Source organism: Pholcus phalangioides, unplaced genomic scaffold, assembly GCF_987345545.1.
Source record: "Pholcus phalangioides strain wild (caught in Gottingen) unplaced genomic scaffold, Ppha-v1.0 ptg000022l_1, whole genome shotgun sequence".
NCBI lineage: Eukaryota > Metazoa > Arthropoda > Arachnida > Araneae > Pholcidae > Pholcus > Pholcus phalangioides.
In genome coordinates, this window is record NW_028301615.1 from 31416088 (window position 1) to 31437487 (window position 21400).

The 21400-nt window shown below is 36.8% G+C and overlaps 1 protein-coding gene across 2 annotated transcripts in view; it reads right to left on the reverse strand.

The window, feature by feature from the left end:
* LOC149070189 (proton channel OtopLc-like) overlaps positions 1 to 21400 on the reverse strand; it is a 96165-nt gene that overhangs the window by 56016 nt on the left and 18749 nt on the right. For both annotated transcript variants that reach the window (XM_089249766.1, XM_089249765.1), the window contains exon 2: positions 9696 to 10041. In XM_089249766.1, the coding sequence (XP_089105892.1) occupies positions 9696 to 9952 (257 nt within the window). In that variant the 5' untranslated portion in view covers positions 9953 to 10041. The remainder of the gene's footprint in view (positions 1 to 9695; positions 10042 to 21400) is intronic.

The window sequence follows — 21400 nt, forward strand, 5'->3', positions numbered from 1 at the left end:
CGTAAGTAGGACTCTATTACTATTAAAAAAAAACGCACCTCCACCTATATATAACTCTTTGTTTGTTTCTTTTATTTTCTCTCTCTATTAACATCCCTCCCAATACCACCAACCCATCTGCTTGTGGGAACTTTATCACACACAAGTTTCTCTACGGAACCGGTTTTGAAGGAAAAGAAAGCGTTTCACTATCTGTGATGGTTTCCTTTCTCCTACAAAAAATTCACTCTTATGCCATTAAAGAAGTTTCACTTCAAAAAATTAGTTCAAATTTTTGTTGGTAGAAGACACTGCTCGAAAGTCCGTAATTACTGATAGGACCTGAACCTATATTCAATCTCTTCCGTGTCCAAAACGTTTCTAAAGCTTCAGCCGGTGATTCGTGGCTGAAGTAAAACAACTTCATTAATGGTGCTTTACACACACGTCAACCCTACAATTATGTAACACCGCCAGTTAAAGGGTGAATTCGGTGCCCCTTCTGGTTCAGCGGCCGGGTCACCAGACCCGCCTGCTCCCCCCCAGTTGCGGCCCTGTCTTCAGTTCAGTGTTGACAGGTACGAGTGAATCAAAATTTGTCCAGGTGAGAGTACATCATTTAAGTTGTTTATTTTGACTGGCTGATGACAGTATTGCATATAGACATTGTTTGACAGAAGGATGCGATTGGATGAGCGTGCGTGAATTGGGAAAGTTGCTCAGATTGGAACATACAAGATGCGTTCTATAGAACTTAGAGTGATATCGTAAAAAAATCAAGAAAGATAGGAGCAGCAAAAGAAAAATATTCTTTTCCAAAATATCTTTCTTCAGAAGATATGCACGATCCCATCGTTCAAGTCACTTATCAAAGCGAGTATAAAAATCTTTTTTTTTTAAAGTTGCCTCAGCACAGATGAATTAACTGATAATTTCCCCACGGAGAGCTTCTCCTTCAAATTCAAAAACAGCCAGAAATCTCATGGAACAAAATCTGGACTGAATGAATGAACGTCAAAACTTTGCCACTGGTCTTATCCAGAGAGATTTGCCGAGATCTCTTTCAGGCCAGCTTCGTGGCAGAGTCCGGAACAATTTATTTTGTGTCGAAGAAAAACACACATACAAAATTTTTACAACATATTTTCCCCGGACAATTTGGTACTATCGCGATTATCAAATTTTGTGGTGATTACAGTCGAGATGAGTTGGAAGTTGGAGAAAAGTTTCTGGGCTTTTGTAGATGAATGTACATATATTAGGGTGGAGGTATATTCTAAAAGCAATTGGTGGGGGCCCCCCATGCCATCTCATCTGTTATCTTACACTTGTCATATTATGAACGCAAGATCTAGACTGTAAGGGAGTTGTGACATGATTTTAATATTGTATTCACCCATTATGTTGAAATGTAGATGAAAAAGTATTATATTGAAAAATATAAAAGAGTTTGTGTCAACACGTATTGAGAAAGCGTTGAGAATTGATAGAAATTTCAGTTGTGCAGGGTACACTGAGGCAGCTTCCAGAAAAAGGTTTGTGGGGAATCGGTCAAAGCCGTCCGGATATTATATATATTTTTCCTTATGGTTGGTAGAGAAGTCAAAGCCGTCTGGAGATGACGCTCGGTGTTTTTGGTTGAGGTGTCATATATTGTTGCGGTGGACGGGCTGGTGATAATGTCCCCGACAACAGAAAGATCCTCGGGTTGCAAGGCAGATACGATATGATGATACTTTGTCACCTCGGCTGTCACTCCTGCCAAGAGAAACTGACTTTCCATCTGCCTAAACCAGATCTCCGGATTTGCTCGCCAAAACGGTGAAGCTTTTACGGAAACATGGGCGATCTCTTCCGAACCAGTAGCGTTTTCATCTGCCATTTTGTTCTGCTTAAATCCTTTGGTTGCCTGTCCTCTCCACGATATAGGTCACCAGTTGTAGTGATTGACAATGGAATAATCTATTTAATTTACTTTAATTAACAAAAACAAATCACAAAAATCACTACATACGCATGGAACGGACATAGACACGCGCAACACCTCAACCAAAAACTCCGAGCGTCATCTCCAGACGGCTTTGACTTCTCTACCAACCATAAGGAAAAATATATATAATATCTGGAAAGCTTTGACCGATTCCCCAAAGCTTTCTCTTTCACTTGCTTTGAAAAAGTGGATTGAACAATGAAACCATTTCATATCGTCTGAAGTAAGATATTTTTAAAAAAGACTCATTTTTTGCTGTACCTATATTTCTTGATTTTTTTTAATGATTTTACTCTCAGGGCTTTTGTAACGTTCCTTCTACATGGATTAGTCCAGTGGTTCTCAAACTTTTGCCACCCGCGACTTCCTATATAAGTGAGGAAAAGAACCACTTCAAAGTATTGAATAGGCTCACATCAATATTGTCAGCTCGCCGCGACGCATACTAAGAGGAAACACTGGAATAGTCTATCGGCTATACTGACTGATCGGCAGACGAGGTTAGCGGTTGACAGATAGAAATGAAAGTAAATTTTCTTTATATATTGTCTACCGCGAGAGAGAAATAAATATTAAAGAGTGAAAATGGATTGTTGGAGGTTGTTTGAATTCGTTGATAGACAAGACAGAGGAATATATAAACGCTGCTTACATTACCTGGCGGATGACAGTAGAACAGTGTTCTTCAAACTTTTTTTCTACTTACGGACCGGTGAAAATAAATGAACAATTTTGCGAACGGGTATTAATGGGGAAAAAAGTTTGCGAATCGGTGAAGAGAAAATAATAGGGGGAAACTTTTTCCTATATCCACGCGTTTGAACTATTATATTTCATATTATTATATACTCTGCTGTTAAATATGATTAAAAAAAATTTGAGCTGTTACTCCTGCTGCCACCTATCACATAAAAATGAAACTACATGTATAAATCTTGAAGAAAATTCGATCGGTTGTTTTAAACCGGTATGCAGTATGAAATGAACAATACGTGGTATGGTATATTTTATTTATAAGCTCTTTGATACCAGTTACTATGTACTGGTGGTATTGGTGGTGTGTGTGTGTGTGCGGCAAACGTAAAAACATTTTGACAGGTATTGACACTTACACCGAAGTGAGCACAAAAATAAAAAATACAGTGTCATTCCAACATTATTCGTTTTCATGTTGCCCACCAGTTTAAAACCAAACATTTTACATGGATAATTATAACAAATGGTTTTGTGCTTATTTAATAGGTGGCAGCAGAAGTTTGGATGAAAGAAGTTTGGATTTGAAGTGGTGGATGATTCCTCACATATTTATCAATTATTAGTTCAGTTAATTGATAATTAGATTCTGTAATTACATATAAAAATCATGGGTCTGGCTAATAAAATATAGTGATTTTACTCGGCGTTCTTTAAGTTTGATACTTCAGTAATAATTGTAATAACAACATACCGGGGGTTTTTTTCCCCCTAAACATCATCAGTCTAAAGCAGCAGTTCTCAACCGGTGCTCCGCGGCCGCTCGAGGAAAATAAAAAAAACAGTAAAATATAAAAAAATAATTATAAATATTTTTAAATAGTACAAATAAATCAGTAACTTTGATGAATAATTAAAAAGTTGGCCCACGGGGCTCCTCCATGGAATTTTTTTACTTAAAAGGGCTCCGTGAGTCAAAAAGGGTTGAGAACCGCTGGTCTAAAGGAATCCCGAAGAACCCAAAAACGTAAGGTTCCCAGGTTGTTACGAAGGCAATAACATCGTCCGAGGTTTCCCTGTAGATTATAACATCTAATAGAGATTTCTCGACAAACTTCGGACTTATCTCTGCAGCCTTCTATGATAGGTAAGCTACAACTTATCGAATTAATATTTTCTATTTTCTAAAATGATTTCAATATTGATTTGATTTATACTGACTCTCTGAGTACAGCTTAGGCTTTAAATTTCATTATCCTTTATTGACACACTTCTTATACACGTACACTCACATGCCAACTATCACATGGAAACAATTTCTTATCTTTTTCATCCAGCTCGTATGGAGCAGCATCAAACAGGGAAGCTTACGGGAGTCTATAAATTAGATACGCTCTGAGAAAATGCATGTACCACAGGAGTAAATTTGTATAAGGCCCTGAGGACCCCCCTTCCCCTCCAAATCTGTCACCACACACACATCTCCAATTTTCTTTTCACGTAAATAGAAATTTCAAAAGCATCCTTCCCATCCGGAATAATGCCCCCAATCATCAGTTTTAAGAATTCGATTAAATGTTTCGCGGTCCGCGGACCAGCGTTTGAAGAAAACTAGAATACATTATTTAGTGGAATATAGACATCGTCCAGATTTGGCTGACGGATGATGGAAAGGTTATTTAGATTGGATGAGAGAGAAATACACATACGCGCATATTTAGATTGGTCGGATGAAATGTGACATGAAGGTTGCCTAGATTGTTTGACGAATGGGATAAAAATGTGAAGGTTATTCAGCTTATAGTACAGATGAGATTGTGTGGTCAGGGAGTAGGTTTTATAAAAATATTTTTCTTATCACATCGGTATATCGTTCGTCGTTGTGGCTTAAAATGGTGAGTGATGTCAGAGACAAAATATTTGATTTCTTTAGGGAAGTTTACAGCTTATGAGCGTGTCCGGTGTTGCGTGCCATTATTTATCTTTCAAACTGCAAAGGAGTGAATAGATTTTTTTGTAGTTTCGTGAGTCTTTCTTTTTGTTGTGAAACATTCTCTGCAATTAGACTCGCATTCGAGGCTTTAAATTGGAAAAAATGCTGAAAATCAACTTCAGATCTACAACAATGCACTGTGGTGAAAATTAAACTGTAGATTACGCGACATGAAGCCCATCATCACACCTACACAACCACACATTGTCGGAAGATTCAACAATTTAACGAAGAAATTTAAAAATTGTACATAATGAAAAACATTAAAAGGCATCAAATGTGCATCATATCAATATCCATCAAATCAAACAATATAAGCATTTCTCTTTCCTTAGTAAGTGCTTCTACGTATTGATATGCAAAAGAATACGTCCGGATGGCACGTGAGTCATTTTCCATAAACGATTGTTACTAGCAGATTTACTTTGAATTGAGTCATTGTTGATTGAATATTGTAATTGTCAGTACATGTATCATCATATTCAAAATAATAAACATAAATTGAATACAATAATGTTGAAATTCTCCCACACAAAGTGATTTCTTAAGTTATTCACGTGCACATGTGTTGACCTCGATCATTTGAATAGAGTGTCATACGCACACAACATACATATCTTATAAACATGCAAATACATCAGACAGGAAAAGAGGTAGTTTCCACATTGGAGAAATAGTGAGAATTCTATTCATTTGTAACACCCGTTTCTTAAGCACATCGAATCTCTGTTGATATCGCCTTGAAAATGGCGACAGAGGATAAACCTACATGTAAAGCGAAAGACTTTTCTTCTCGTTTTTGCGTCAATATTTAGGGCGACTGACTGCTCTCCAACAGGACAATCAAGGACTTGAATGTAATGTGAAGGGCACTCAAAATCTCTTTTCACTTTTTTTGATCCCACTCGTAACCTACACAGGTGGAGAACCCATAGAGGCAAGTGTTGAGTTGCATGATTCCAAGCGAAATTTTCTCTGAACATACTACGGCCAACGTATTGCATCCTATACATGTCTATCTGAAGATTCCGTTCAGAATTCCGTTACTTGAAGATGACTCTTAGCCGCCTTATTGCTCCTTTCGACCTTCAAAAACGCCCAGCATTATCGTCGCCAGTCTTTCATTACAAGCTATGCCGAAGGCGTTATTATACGACCTTCGGAAGGCCGGATGAGTTCTTAGAATCTTCTCCAAGGAGCTAGGTAGTTCGATGACATATCGATGTGAATACGTCTTTCAAATCATATACCTGATGGAACTGGCTGCATTTCACAAAATTTGGCAGTGCCCCAAGAAATACAGGGTGCGCAAGGAAGTCCTTTTATCCTGGAATGATTCGCGAACCGTTGATCCTAGAAGCATACTTTCAATTAGAAAAAATTATCCAAATAACGTGTAGACCTCAGATACGTCATGCATATTTCAAGGGGTTGTATGGCTATTAAAATGAATTAAGTGATTGCTGTCGCTGTACGTCGCACGGCACCTTTTGAAACTTGTAGTGACAGAGATGAATTTTTCTAACCAAAAAAAATCAACATCCCTATATATAGCCTGTTTCTGTATATCTCGTAGAAAGTTGTTGCCCTGTCTCTCCTGAGCCCCTCTCCTCCCCCCAAAAAAAATCCGTGTTTTTAAGTGCAAATGAAAGAAAGGGCAGCATATGAAGCCTAGAATGCACTTGTCCGTTAGTTTGCGCTTTTCCTTCATTTTCAGCGATTTTCGAATTCAAAAATCCAAGTGAACATTGCACTGAAAAACATGGGTTCTTTTTGGCCTCAGGAGAAACAGAGCAACAACTTTGTAATTGTGTTTTTTAGAGCAGGGTATACAATCCCTTGCAATATGAATAACGAATCTGAGATTTACACGTTACTTGGATACTTTTTCCTTAATTTGAAGTATGCTTCTGTGATCAACGGTTTTCGAGTCATTCCAGGATAAAGGGACTTTCCTATGCACCTTGTATATAAGGGGGTCATTAAAGTATTACGTCAGCATCGGGGGGGGGGGGTTTCGGATTTGCTGGCTTTTGATGACAAGGGGGGGGGGTTGAAGGTTGCTTACATCATCAACCACTCCTGTTTGAAGATATGAAGTATTCTAAGTTGCTGACGAAATTTTGCTGACAGGGGGGTGGGTCAGTGTTTTGCTGACTTTTGCTGACAAGGGGGGAGGAGTCAAAAATGGCTGAAAATCTGCTTACGGGGGTCTGCTTACGTAATACTTTAATGACCCCTAAGACGTTCCACAGGTAACAACATCCCACCAGTGTGAATACATCTTCAAGTTTCGAGTACCAAACCCGCGACAATGTACAGCATCAAAATTGTTTTTCGTATACCTCCGGAAGTACAAGATGCTAAAAAGCCCAATGGTATCAACGGAAATACTTGTTTTGAATAAATCCCACGGCACTTCCATGGATATCAATATCTCTGTGCATTCCGCTTGGAAGTCGAATGGTTAGGGAGCTAGCCTCTGACTGTGCCGGTCTGGGTTCGAATCCCGGTTCAGGCATGGGTGCTTACTATCACCAACAAATTCCCTGGACAGATCGTACGTATCTCTTGGGAATACGTAAGCATCACGTCATTCAACACGTAATGACGTTTGAACAGGTTCCCCTTTCTCGCAGACCAACGGGACACGTGCCAAGGATCAACAAATTTTCAGGGCCTAAAATTTACCATATTACTTTCGTAATTTTCTTTTTAAAATTTTTAAATCAGCAAATGTCATACATATTTCAGAATCTATTTCAAAAGTATAAGAGTCAAATTGACACATACCAATACTTTGTAACCAGTGCCGCCCTCATCAAACGAAGGGACATGGTCCAAAAACAATAGAGGGACCTTTTCACGGGCGGTGGCGTTTAAGTTTGGAATTAGTTCTCTCATCAATTGTGAATTTTCATTAATTCCGGATAATATCTTTCATTAGTCATGAGTTTTCATTAATTCTGGATAGTTTGTCTCATTAATTCTGGATAGTTTGTCTCATTAATTCTGGATAGTTTGTCTCATTAATTCTGGATAGTTTGTCTCATTAATTCTGGATAGTTTGTCTCATTAATTCTGGATAGTTTGTCTCATTAATTTCTAATTATTTCTTTTATCACACACATACACACAAATCCGAATTTTCATTAGTTCTTGAATTTTTTTTTCATAAGTTTCAAGTTTGCATAAATTCCGGATTATTCTTTTACCTTTCTTTCCAACTATTTCTTTCGTTAGTTCTCAATTAATTAAAATTGGAGTTATTATCAAAAATTACAAAATTGTTTTTCATTAATTTTGAATTTGTACCTAATCTGAATTGTTATTAATTATTTTTTATGATCTTTCTCTTAATTTTCGATTGTTTCTTTCATCAATTCCGAATTTACATTAATTATTGGATCATTCCTTTCATTAATTTTGAATTTTAATTAGTTCAGTAATTCTTTCATTAGTTTCAAATTTTCATCAATTCTTGTTGTAATCTACATTTTTGTGCGTGAATTGCATCTAATTATGAGAGAGTTCACATTTTTGTATAGATATTTTTCAGCATCCCTGTGCATTGTATGATAATTAGGGCCGATGCGATTAATTGGGTCAGTTAATCGATCAGTTGCTCATCGCAGTTAAAAATTTTAGTCGAGTTAATCGACTCGATCAATCCGATTAAAATTTTCGTAAAACGTTTGTAATATTTGACTTGACTTTTTTAACGAAGATGTCTTATTGTGTATCTATATATAACATTTTAGATGAGTGACCATGTTTAAAAATATTTGGATCAATATTTTGATCAAATTTTTCGGCAAGGGAAAATACAAGACGATTCAATGAAAACTGATTATTTTAGTTTTGAATTGAGTTTGATGGGAATTTCAGTACGCAAGACCAAAAATTAGTTGTTTTCACTGTGTGAATAGCAATTTTTCGTATTCTTGGAAGCACCAGAGCTCCTCTCCTCACGAGTACCGTTTGAGAGAATTTTCTTGGAAAGAAAGTAACAGTGTGAGGGCATCATGGGGCCCCAGGACAAATCACTTTTTCTGATGACCCCAATCTGATTAGAAAAATGCGTGCCAATATAAATTCACGTGCTCAATCTAGAAAATGTACACCAGATCTCATTATCATGGGGCCCTCTACACTTGAGGCCTCCCGGGCCGTGCCCTCTCTGAGCCCATGCATTAAGATGTCACTGGCGACAGTATGATCGAGTTTAATAGTTTCAAAATCAGCGACTAACCTAAAAAAAAACCAGATTTTTTTTTAAAAAAAGCATCAAAATCCAAAAAAGTGAAGATATTCCTATTAATATTATACAGTTAAGAAAAATATTCGATTAATTAGTGGATTGATCGATTTTTAAAACATTTTGATTAACTAGTTAAAAATTGTAATCGATTCCCAACTCTAATAATAATGCACGTTTTTTTTTATACTGACTCTGCCCCCCCCCCAAGTATATAAAATCAAGCTAAAGGAGCCTATAAAATGGTTTAGGGCCACCCCTCCCCAGGGCGCTGAAATCGTTTATACGCCCCATTTAGTGGAACGAATAACTTAAGCTATAATTTAGCTTTCATAAGCATTTTCATTGTTGAAGGGCAGCTATCTTGACGCTTTTGTGACATTGTTACAAAAACAACTCGCAATCGATATTATCTTTTCCGTTTCTATCAATGCGAGTGCGGGGACACACGTGTCGTAGACCCCCCTGTTCGCAGCGATTTCTTAAAGAGCATTAAGTGGGGCCGAAAAACTTATGTTTTCCAGGACCCGAAATTGTAAGGAATGGGCCCTAGTTTAAACATGTCTTCAGCTTTGGTTACAGCAAGTTTATTCACGAAAGAGACCGTATATTGAGATGCAAAACACGTATTTACGTTCAAACGTGTGCTTGTGCCAATGTCAATTTGTTTTAAATATACCTTTCTGTGCGATTTGAAATGAGATTTTAAGTGTGTGTGACCGCGGCATGGAATGTATGCAAACAATTAATTAGAAGAAATGTACTAAAAAATTTTCACTTACTTGGGATTTTTGGGTCGGTTTTTCTTGGAACAGCCCCCGATGCACGATTCGTCCTGAGACGACAGGCTGCTCGCCCTCGTCTTGTCCAGGTCCATTTTCTCGCAAGACACCTTGAGTTTTGCAGCTATGGTGTTAGCAGGATTATGAATCACGGTCTTGGACGGATCGGTCGTCGTCAACTTCGTCGTTGATGGGTCGTGTCCCGCTATGACCAGGGACAACCAACCGCTGTCCAGGAGGTGAGTCGTTGTCGTCATAGCGAAAGCAACTTACTCGGGACTTGGGGGAGGAGGGGGGGGAGTCGTCGGAAAAAAGGAAGCCTGTCGATTCCAGCTGTGTTCTAACTCTAGACAAATAGACAGGAGAGAGAGAAAAAATATTGTTCATGAGGCAAACGACTCGGTAATTCTTAAACACATGGATTAGACCGAAATGACAGTACTAAACCATAATGTATACTGATATGACCCCACAAACGTCAAGTTCAGACTCTCATTAAGCTTTCGGAAAGACGCTTCTCATCTTTCCTTTCATCAAGCTCAATATTATAGATCTGCTTAAACCTGTAGCTTAAAAGAAAATATATAACATGACCGTTCACAAGTTTGAAAATTGACATTTTCCAAACATATTTCATTTCTATTCTTGATTGCGCTAAATTTTGAGTGTCCACGTAACAAAGATATGTTTCTTAAAAGGAATATCACTCGTATTATGCAGACATCAACTATTAAAGCTTATAGGGAATCATACTCCCTTTAATGAAATGTCACTTTAAGGATTATATCCTTGAGTTTTAAGACATCGTAGTCATCTCCTTCGATTCCATTGTTTTATCCTCGAAGGACAGATATTTAAGACGATAAAAGACATTTTCATCAAGACATGCGAGTTGAACGAGACACACACACGAAAGACAACGCACGAAACCGGACACTTTTGATGTAGCCATCCATCTTTTCTGTTATAAAAACGAAAACCGAACATTTTAAAGTGAATCTATTATCGGGATTGCTTTTATGTTTTTCATGACGATAAGTCTTTATTATGATTGATTAGTGAACATTTCACAACGGAACGAGTTTTCCAAACTTTATACGTATTCCTTGATTCGCATTCACATGACAACACGAATAAGCATTCGAGAGATTTACAAAAATATTTAAAAAAAAAAAACATTTTTGAGTACGAATATAGATATGCAGGGTGATTATATATATACAGGGATCTCTCGCTTTACGTGATTAGTTGGTTCCGTAAAATAGTTGTGTAAGACGAAATCGCGTAAAGGGAGTTGAATTTAAAATGGGAAAGATATGGGTAGGTGTCGGTTTTATATTCAGAAGCATTATATAAAAAAATTGAACCCAACACAGCAAACGAACCGGTTTTTTTTAATGAATTAATTATTCAAACTTATATGAATAAATCCCGTGAATTTTGGCAATATGAATGCATTAAATTATTACTTTTTCTGCCTTCACTATTTCCGATTGATTGTAGTTAGTGTGGATGCTTTCTTTCTTGAAAAGCCTGATATGATCAGCTGATAACTCTTATTAATGAAACAGTCGAGATTCGGCTGACAAGCATCATCTTTCGTCTCCTTATGAAAACTTTGGTAGAAAAGTTTTCATAATAAAATGTTATTATTGATATAATTATTTTTTTTTATACTGTTTTTCCTTTTTTTGCTAATCATGATTACACACTGGGGTGTATGCATTTCATTGCATACACCAGATTCACCAATAAATATCAATATTTGTGCAAATCATGACTTATACAACAACCTATTATGTGTTTATAGATATTACTTTGTGTTTTCTTCCCCGTCTCTCTCCCTTTTTTCGTTTCTGTGTTTATAATTTCTTCTCTCGTTAGTTTTTCATTTTAATGGATGTAGTATATGCATAAATTATATACTTGATTCAACTATCTAAAATTACTGTACGCTTATGGAATTGGTGTATCCACCAGTATGGATCCTATAGGATCCCTTGATGGATTTTTCTTTTGTTTGATTTATAATTTTTGTAACAATAATAATGAGACAATTAAATGGAAATGAAAAAACAGCTAGAGAATATATTCCGCATATTTCTCGGAAATATAAAAAATTCTAGTTTTACTAAAACCGCTTTTTTTCGATTAAATTTGTCATGGCATTGTCACCATGTTACCTAACGTCGCTGATCAGTGAGACCTGGTGAGTTGTAGCTAAGAATTTCTCTCATATTTTACTCATTAGAAAGTTAATGCACTGTCTTTACTGCAAGTACATTAACTATGGCAAAGATATCATTGCAATTTTTTTTTACATATGTGTTCTGCAAGTATCATGTTCACCCCTGTTCAAGCATTATAGTTGAAATTTTTGCCACTGTGGTGGTCGAGTGGTTATAGTGCCGGACTCGTGATGCGAGGATCCGGGTTCGAACCCCACAGTGGTGGTCGGCTGAAGTTGGTTTTCTGTGGTTCCCAACTTCAAGGCGCAAATGCGAGCCGATCTCCCCGTTAAAAAGTCTCGCCACAGAGAGCAACAGTCCTACAACGGTAAATCATTCAACCATAACACTTCACTCATAGTTAGTAAAACTGGGGGCAGATGACAGCACTACACATAACAAGCATTACACAGAAACAAACTTTACGTCAGGTTGCACTACACGTACACGCACATTCCCGCATGTACAGATTCGTTGGGGGGTTCCGCGGGGGAGGGGGGGGTGCATGTGTGGTGTAGCAGTAGTAGGTAGGGGCTCGGGGATCCATGATGTTCTTAAGTCAGCCACCTCGTTGGGCAATTTGCCTGTTGTGGCGTTGTATTTGTATTTGTATTTGTAAGTATGCATAATAACCGGTAATTTTGTATGATAACCGATTTATCTGTTACAGCAACGTGGACATTCAAAATATACGAATTTCGTTTGATAGGTCTTTAAAACAAAAATTGCCTTAAACATTGTGTTATATTTATATGTTATGCGAGTTTTTCGTTCTAAGCGCCCCCGTGAGTGAAATTTGAACTTTTTTAATTTATCAAAAGAAAGTTTTCAAGGTCATACGTACAGAAGAACCTCCCCTAACGGCCAATTTTCTGATCCCGGTCCCTTGGAATAAGGATTTAATGTATTTCACTCCCCGTTAAAGGACAGTATAATCAATCGAACTCTAATTTTTCCATATTGAAATTCTAAGATACATATTCACATCAATTCTAAGATTGTGTTTCATACAAAGTTCGTATTGTTAAATATCATAAATCGACAATTGATTACTTAACGAACTAAACAATTTGAATGGTAATGCTAGTTTTGTTATTTGATCTGTGAAGAAAGTCAACATTACAAGACTGATAATGCTATGAATGTTTTTATTTTCTTCACATTTATTTAAATTAAATTTAATATTTATTGCAAAATATGTGTGCGCACTATCATGTGTGAGTAAGCATAATTAGTTGGTTTAAAGAAGATAGTGATGGTTATAAAGTTTTCCATATTTTTATCAGACTTTCCTACTTCGTTTGGGAGTTATGCATAATCACCGGTAAAAGTGATAAATGTAGTGAAATTTAACCAAACGTTTTTTATCGAGACGCTTGATGATTATGAATAATCACCGGTGTATCCCCTTTTACATACGCACGCACACGTACACACACACACACACGCACACACAGAGTAACATATTTTGTAAAACAAAACAGAACTTTTGGCCCACAAGGATGTCCGTTATAGAGAGGTTCTGCAGTATTTTAGTGCAAAGCGAACTTTTTTCATGCCGATTGGTTGATTTGTTAGTTTGTTAATTGTTAATTTGTTAACTTTTTAAAATGTGTCTAGGGGCCGTTCAAGTATTACGTAAGCAAATTTTTAGCCATTTTTGACCCCCTCCCCCCCCCCTTGTCAGCAAAATTTCATCATCAGCTCTGCTCCTCTGAATCCTAACTCATATTTCCATAAAAGGTGGTTGATGGCGTAAGCATTATCCAAAGCCCCCTTCCCCCCGTCATCAAAAGTCAGCAAATCAGAAACCCCCTCCCCCATCGATGATGACGTAATACTTGAACGTCCCAGTAGGACTTCTCGTCCACCCTGTATGAACATCTTTTTTTTTCTATAACTTGATATAGCAGAGTGAGAACTAGATTTAAACTTAATTCAGAAAACAGAGATATTGTTTTTATTCGTGTCGTTCAAAAAAGAGGAGGAATTAAGTGCGAACATCATCCAGGAAAGGATGATTGATGTTCAAGCAGTGACAAAATTAAGAATGAACCTCAAGGAAACATGAAGCCATTCTTGCCTCCCACATTCTAAATACTGTATCGTGGGGCTTTTCTTGTTTTTAATTATTGAAAACAATTTGCCCTTGAGTGAACTTCTGATCCAATTTCTTGGAAAATAACAGAAACCGCGCGAAATAATCAATTTAAACCGACGGTAATCTTGATGTAATCCTAGTAATTACGACGGATTTATTGCCACGAAATAGTGTCTAGCCAAGAGACCGCTGATCAAAGTCCAAATCTCCGTCTGATGGATTGTTTCCAGTCCATTTAACACGGGTGGTTATCGGGATTCTCAAATCTTCACTTAATAAGACACTGGACAGTTTCGCGAGTGTTGTCTCATTATGTCTGTCGATGAAGAAGAGCCATTCAAATTGAGGAAGGGGGGGGGGGAATATATAAGAAAAGAGAGAACGGAAAATGAATGGTTTCTTTCTAATCAACGGAGAAAGCGAATTAGGTCTCTGGGTCACAGACATCTTGTATGTGTACAGTATGTGGTAAAGTGCGCAAATAAAGCGCGTTTACACGCACGTGGTGGAATCTCTCTTTAACATTGTTAGTGTTGAATTTCTTGCGGTTTCCTGTCGTTTTTAGCCTTGATTTAACTGATGAGTCGTGACTGAGAGGATTGCAGTTGACGGAGAACGTGTGTAATGATGATTGCCTACCTGCCTCGTTTGAATATGTTATTTCTTCCGGGTGAACGACCAACTATTTCAAGAAGAAAGTGGCCATTCATTCGTTCTTGGGTAATTGACCTTTAACTCAAGAATATTCTTCGAGAACTTCTTTTCCGAAGTATTTGAAACTTTTCCGATGTTTGGACATTTCGGAATTTCTCAAAACATGCCAATCTGAATGTATGTTTGAAGAATGTGCGTATTCTCTCTCTCTCTCTCTCTCTTTCTGTATCTCTGATACCATTAGAATTGGGAATCACCACACACACCATCAATCCAAGGATTCCCAACTTTTATGACGTTCCGAGCACCCTTGATAGTTTTAAATATTTTGCAGAACTTCGTTGGAATCTCCTTAAAATACCTCCTCTCCTTACTTCCAAACTTCGTAGGAAATTAAGAGGGGGGGGGGGGGGGCTTTGCTGTTTTATGCCAAAAAACAGATATCATTCTGTAGTTTCTGAGTTAAAAGATACGTAACAAAGGTTCGAAAATATAAGAAGAAAAGTCTACAGTTTTAGGTAATTTTTTGCTTTTTCCTCTAAAAACTAATTTTTGTGACTAATGCCTTTTTATATATAGCGATCTAGTTATAACACAATGTGCAATACTAGTAGTGTATAATATAATGTACAATAATATGTATACAAATTTTCCAATGCATTTCTATTGATACACAAACTTCTTAGACATTTTTAAAGGGGGTAAGCAATCTTTGTACGCATTTGTATAAAGATTAACTATTCAATATATTTCTAGTTAAAAAGAAAGTTCCTTACGCATTTAGGCACGTGGTACACAAGCAGCACGAAAGCACGCTACTTTCGAGCCGATGCAACCAATAAGCTTGTTGGTAACATTTGCTCCAGTGTCATCAATAAGCTTATTGGTTGCATTTTCTCGAAAATAACGTGCTTTCATGCTGCTAAGTAACATCTGTATCTCGGGGCCTCTTTAAATATAAGGAGTATTAACATAAAAATTCTACATAATTCCAAGGAGAAAGCTAGCTAGCATCGTACACTAGCGCGATGCGATCCTACTTATTTCTGAGTTATACTTGAAGCATGATCGGTTGGTAATCACTATTGTAATAAATTTTATTTTCCACAATAGTGTAAGAGAATAACTAATAACAGTTATTAATTACTGAGACTATAGCATGTATCAGAGAAAAGCAACTCCAACTCTCTGGTTGAATTAAAACAAAAAAAATCAAGTATAAGCTATATTACACAAATTTGAATAAGTAGTACTGTACACGGCCCCCTTTCTCTTCCATAACTTGAGCTAGGATTGGCCCCTCTCTACCAATATTGTCCATATAATTTTTCCAGAAATAACAGGGTTAATCTTGGGACCCTTAGGTCTGTCAGCCCCCCCCACCCCCAGTTTAGAGGGGGAAGAGCATTTTCGTAAGTATTCAAGCGATTGAATTAGGCACCACTAAAGTGTACACACTATTTATCCAAATAATTTCTATCGATTAGTCAAAAGCAAATCAATACGCATGTAGAGATAATGGAAAATTCAATTGAATTCAATCTATCAACAATTTGATTATTACAATTATTATTATTTGTATCTGCAATTATTAAAGATGAGAAGATAACGCATGTATTCATTCATCCATTTAACAATAATAATAATAGCAATAATGTGAAAATCATTATTATCAGGAGAATAGTCAACTCTCACATGAAAGAAATTAATTATTTAACGAATTATTTATTGTTATAAATTCCGAATAAATAATTTTAATATTTTTCTTCCAATAAAATGTGACGGGAAGAGCATTTTCGTAAGTACGCATATCAATAATTGAATTTAAAAATACTTAATTAAATTAAATAATTCATGATAATCACACAAATTATTAATTCATTATTAAGATCGTAACACACCATACCTTTACCTATCCGATAGTGAACCGTGAAAAATATAATAAAATATATTCTTGCAACGAAAAATTATCTAATAATTCTTATAACAATCAGAAGTTTCGTAAAGGAAGATTGTTAAACAGTGTGTTTTCTGGATCACATTGTTGGAAAAAACAAGGATGGAAGACAATTCTTTATTTTCCGATTGGTCAGCCTGATTTGATGACGTCAAAGTCGGGGCTAATTGCATAAATATATATAAATATGAGTCTCGTATATCTTATACTACGTTATAGTCCCCCCGGAGACATCTTTTTATTTTACTTTTTACGCAAGTCGTCTCCAGCGGTGTCTTCAATGTCTTATCGACGGGAGCTGAGACGACGTCTTGGACAACGACGTTCTCAGTTCCAGCAGCACAGCACAAAACGAAGAGACATCTTCTACCCGTGGAGGTACTTGAGATTTATGGTTCAACTCAATCCCTGAAGGTTTTTTTTTTCTTGCTTTTTGCCTTTTTCTTAGAATTGGAAAAGTAAATCTCAGTTATGGAAAAAAAACCTTCGTTAGAAAATAAGATCTTCATCCCATTTAATGAAAAAAACAAATGCACTATTTTACTGCAAGGAATAGCATATTTATAGGTGCATTGTAAGGTACCTATAGAATGTGATTCTAAATTCATAGGGCAAACTCTTTGAGGTGATATAAGACACCTAAATAAAGCATTTCGAACACAGAGTATGTGATCGAATTTAAATGGAAAAACCGATGGATTTTTAGAGAGTGCTCAATAGCACTTCACCAAACGCAAATGTCATATTTTTCCAACGTATTTGCTGCGATATGTGCTATCAACCATTTGAGGTCGGATTGGATTGGAGTTTGTTTTTTATTGGTGTAAGGACCATCAAGGTTATACTGAACCAAACAATGATCAAGTGGTATGATGACTTGTGGCAGAATTTGCGTTATACAGGTGTTGGATCATGAGTAGTCCTACCACATTACAACCCCCTGTGATCTCGAATGGCTGATTACACTTACCGCAGCAAATCCGTTGGAAAAATGTATCTGTTTTTCTTTGAATTGCTGTTGAGCACTCTCTAAAAACAACCTATACCGACTTGGCTATTGCGATTCGATCGCACATTCTACGGCCAAAAAGCTTTAGGAGTTTTATGTCATCTCTTAAAGTTTGTCCCATGAATTTAAAATCAGCCTGTAGCAATATGAACATGCTAAGCTTCGATGATTTTGACTAAAGCCGGTTGCAAAAATTCTAAAAATCAGTTATCGGTGAATAATCTTTGGAACTTAATTAAAAGACAACAACTTAATTAAAAGAATCATATAACAGTTGTAAGTTTTATTTGATAGGTGACAGCAGTTGTTCCAGTTAAATGATGTTACAATTTTTGAAACAAATAATTTTAGAATTTGTTGAGAAAAAAAGAACTTATAAATCACACACAAAATGAAAGAAATTATTTCGGAATTTTTGACGGACATATTTCACAATTAATTAAAGAGTAATTGCATAATTATTGAAAGCAATGATATCTAGATTTTTATGAAAATTAATAAATAATTTCTCTCTCAGAGCTACCGTAATAAATGATTGAAGAACATTTAAAGTGATTTCAGATTAAAAACAATTTCAGAATTAATTAATTTCACCAATAGTCAATTTCATTAGTAATTAATCGAAAAAAACCTTTACAGAAAATTACATTAGTGAAAAAAATGTTTCAGAACTAACCAAAATTAATAATAAAAGAAATAATTTTAGAATAAATGGAAGCCTTTAATTATTTCTGTCCCTGTTAAACTCGGGGCTCCATTGGTCCCTTCTATTAAAATCTAACTAAATTATATGGGTTGTGACCCGCGGGCTTTGTGGGAAGTTTCAATTTGGCTCGCCGTGTCTGGAAGTTTGAAGACCCCCTGCCCTATGCTAATGAGGGTGCCGTGCCTGGGTGGAGACTCATGCGTTAAGATGACCCTGGGCATCTCGTATAGTACATGTAAATTCTGATATTCAAGAATCCTCACTAGCATGAGTAACACTTGTGGATAAAAAATTTCCCAAAAAGCGTTTATTTTTCACAACTCATATTTCCCTGATGACACAGAAGGCGACATTCGTAAACTTCTGGAGCTTCTGGTTTGGAAATTCGATGTGTGTGTATGTGGGGGGGGGGGGGGGCATGTAATGTTACTACTCTACCAAACACCAACTCTGGCCATATCGCTATATTGCATTGCAATTTAGTATAATGTTACTGGTTTCTATGTTGTTTAGTTATTCAAGAGTGGTCTGATTTCTTTTTTAAAAAGACACTTCTCGTTAAAATTCAAAATAAAGAACAGCTTTGCGAGTCACACACACACACACACACATAGTGAGAAGAAAGTTTTCTTCTTTGAAGGCTCCCTTGGTTCCGGGATATTTGAGGGTTCCGCAAATTTTGCTCATGCTGAACCCCAAAACAGCTTTCACTCAACCCCACGGATCCGTGGAACACCAGTTGTAAATCCATGGTATAGAGTATGTGATGAAACCAATGCAACACACACCACATGATGATAATTATTTTCATGTTCCGAAATATTCACGTTTTGACCGATAAGCTATCTTTCTCACATAGTTTTGTATGGATTATTTTAATCTATTTCTGAAATAAATTATACACCGTATCTACACGGATATAAGACGAGGTATGATTTTAGAGAGCAAAATAAAAAAACTAGATTCATTAATTCAACTCATTTCATTTAGGGGCCATTCAAGTATTACGTCACCATCGATGGGGGTGGGAGTTTCTGATTTGCTGACTTTTGATGGGGGAGGGGGTTTGGATAATGCTTACGTCATCAACTACCCTTTATGAAAATATGAAATATTCTTAATGGCATCTCACTCGGTGCTCCAAAAATGAGAAAAACCTTTCGATAGTTTGTGGGCACTTGACGTAACACCCTCCCCTCATTGATAAGTGCCCTACAGAGCCACTTTAGTGACCTCTAAATGTTTCGCGGATTCAAGTGAGCTGGAAATGCCACTTAAGTGCTCTGGAACTGTGGCACGCATCACTCAAGTGATCGTAATTATGCCACGGATCACTTAAGTAATATGGCAATGTTCCGCAAGTAACTTGAGTGATGTAGAACCGCACTGGGGGCCACTTAAAACTGCGCCACACGTCACTCAAGGAATCTCTAAATGTGTCACGGATAGCTTAAGTGTTCTGAAACCCGGTGTCCCGGTCATTAAGTGTCCCGGGTCATTTAAGTGATCTGAAAATGTGCCACGGGCTGCTTAAGTGATCTGAAAATGTGCCACGGGCTGCTTAAATGCTCTGGAATTGTACCACGGGACACCTAAGCGATCCGTAAATAGTTCATTTTTACAAAATTAGGTTTGAGCAGAGCACGCCGCATTAGATAACCCCCAGGGCCATATTTGGTCCGCGGGCCAAGGGCGTTTATGCGATTTATCATTATAAGGCTTAGACGGTGGAGTCACATTGAAATTAACAGAAATTCATTATAATAACGTATAAAGGTATTTTCTTCCGAAATTTCAATTTAAAAAAATATTTTTTTGCATTAAAAAATAAATTTTTGATCGTCGGGGGGCAGCACGATTCCCCCTATGCTCCCCGTGTACGTCTCTGATCCCACCAAGATGCGTTAGGATTCAGAGGGGGCAGAGCTGATGACAAAATTTTGCTGACAAGGGGGGGGGGCGTCAGAGTTTTGCTGACTTTTGCTGACAAGGGGGGTCAAAAATGGCTAAAAATTTGCTTACGTACAGTATGGGGCGGTCCCTTATTCACAGCATAAGATTTTTAGGTGAGACGACGCAAGTACAGGGTGACGAGGTAAGTCGGGGTCAGTGTCTTCAAAAAATAGTTTTAAAGATTTATTTCTCTCTCTCACTCCTCCTCAAAATTTTGAATTTTAGTTTTGTAAAAAACGGGTATTTATTTTAATGAAAAACAAAGAAATAACTCTAACTATTGAAAAGAGTTATCTCACCATCCTACTGAAGGAGTAGTTTCACTCCTCAGTGAAATTTGGAGTAAAATTTAAACTTTGGAGCTTGAATCACGTATCCAGATGCGTACTGGCGAACGCTGGTCGGATATTATTGAAAAATAGATTTCTGAATAAATTCTGGGAGTTGCTTAGAATGGTGGGATAAAATACTGAGGATGCTTGAGCACCCACTGTGCCCCCGGCTCTGTCACCGCTGTTGGGATTCCTGTGTCTGGACCAATGCCCTGAATCAAACGGGAACGGGGCAAAACTATTTTAAAATTTTCACAAACTCTGAAAATTAAGTCTCTCATAAATTCTGAATTTTCATTAATTCTGCAACTATTTCTCTTATTAGTTTTCAATTACTTTATTCATCAATTATCAATTTCTTTTACTGATTAATTCACAATTATTTTACCTGATTCTGACTAATTTTTTCATCAATGTGGAATTTGCCGTAAATTCCGATTTATTATTTTCAATCAGTCAAAATTGTTATTAATTCTGGAGTTATTTCTTAAATCAATTCCCGTTTTTCATTGTTTTTTTTTTTTCGTCTTTTAGTGACAATTTTTGATTAGATATTCGCTCGCGCATAAAGGACGACCTAGGTTTATAAAGCAGTGAAAACTGAATGAAAACCTCGTCCTACGGACGAGTAAATACGGTACATCAATACGTAATACAATCTAGTAAATACGGTATATATTTATTAGATCGGTGTTTTTTTTTCAAAAACAGATTGAACTGTTAAGTCGTGAAAGAAATTTTCATAAATTTAAAAAAAAAAGCCGC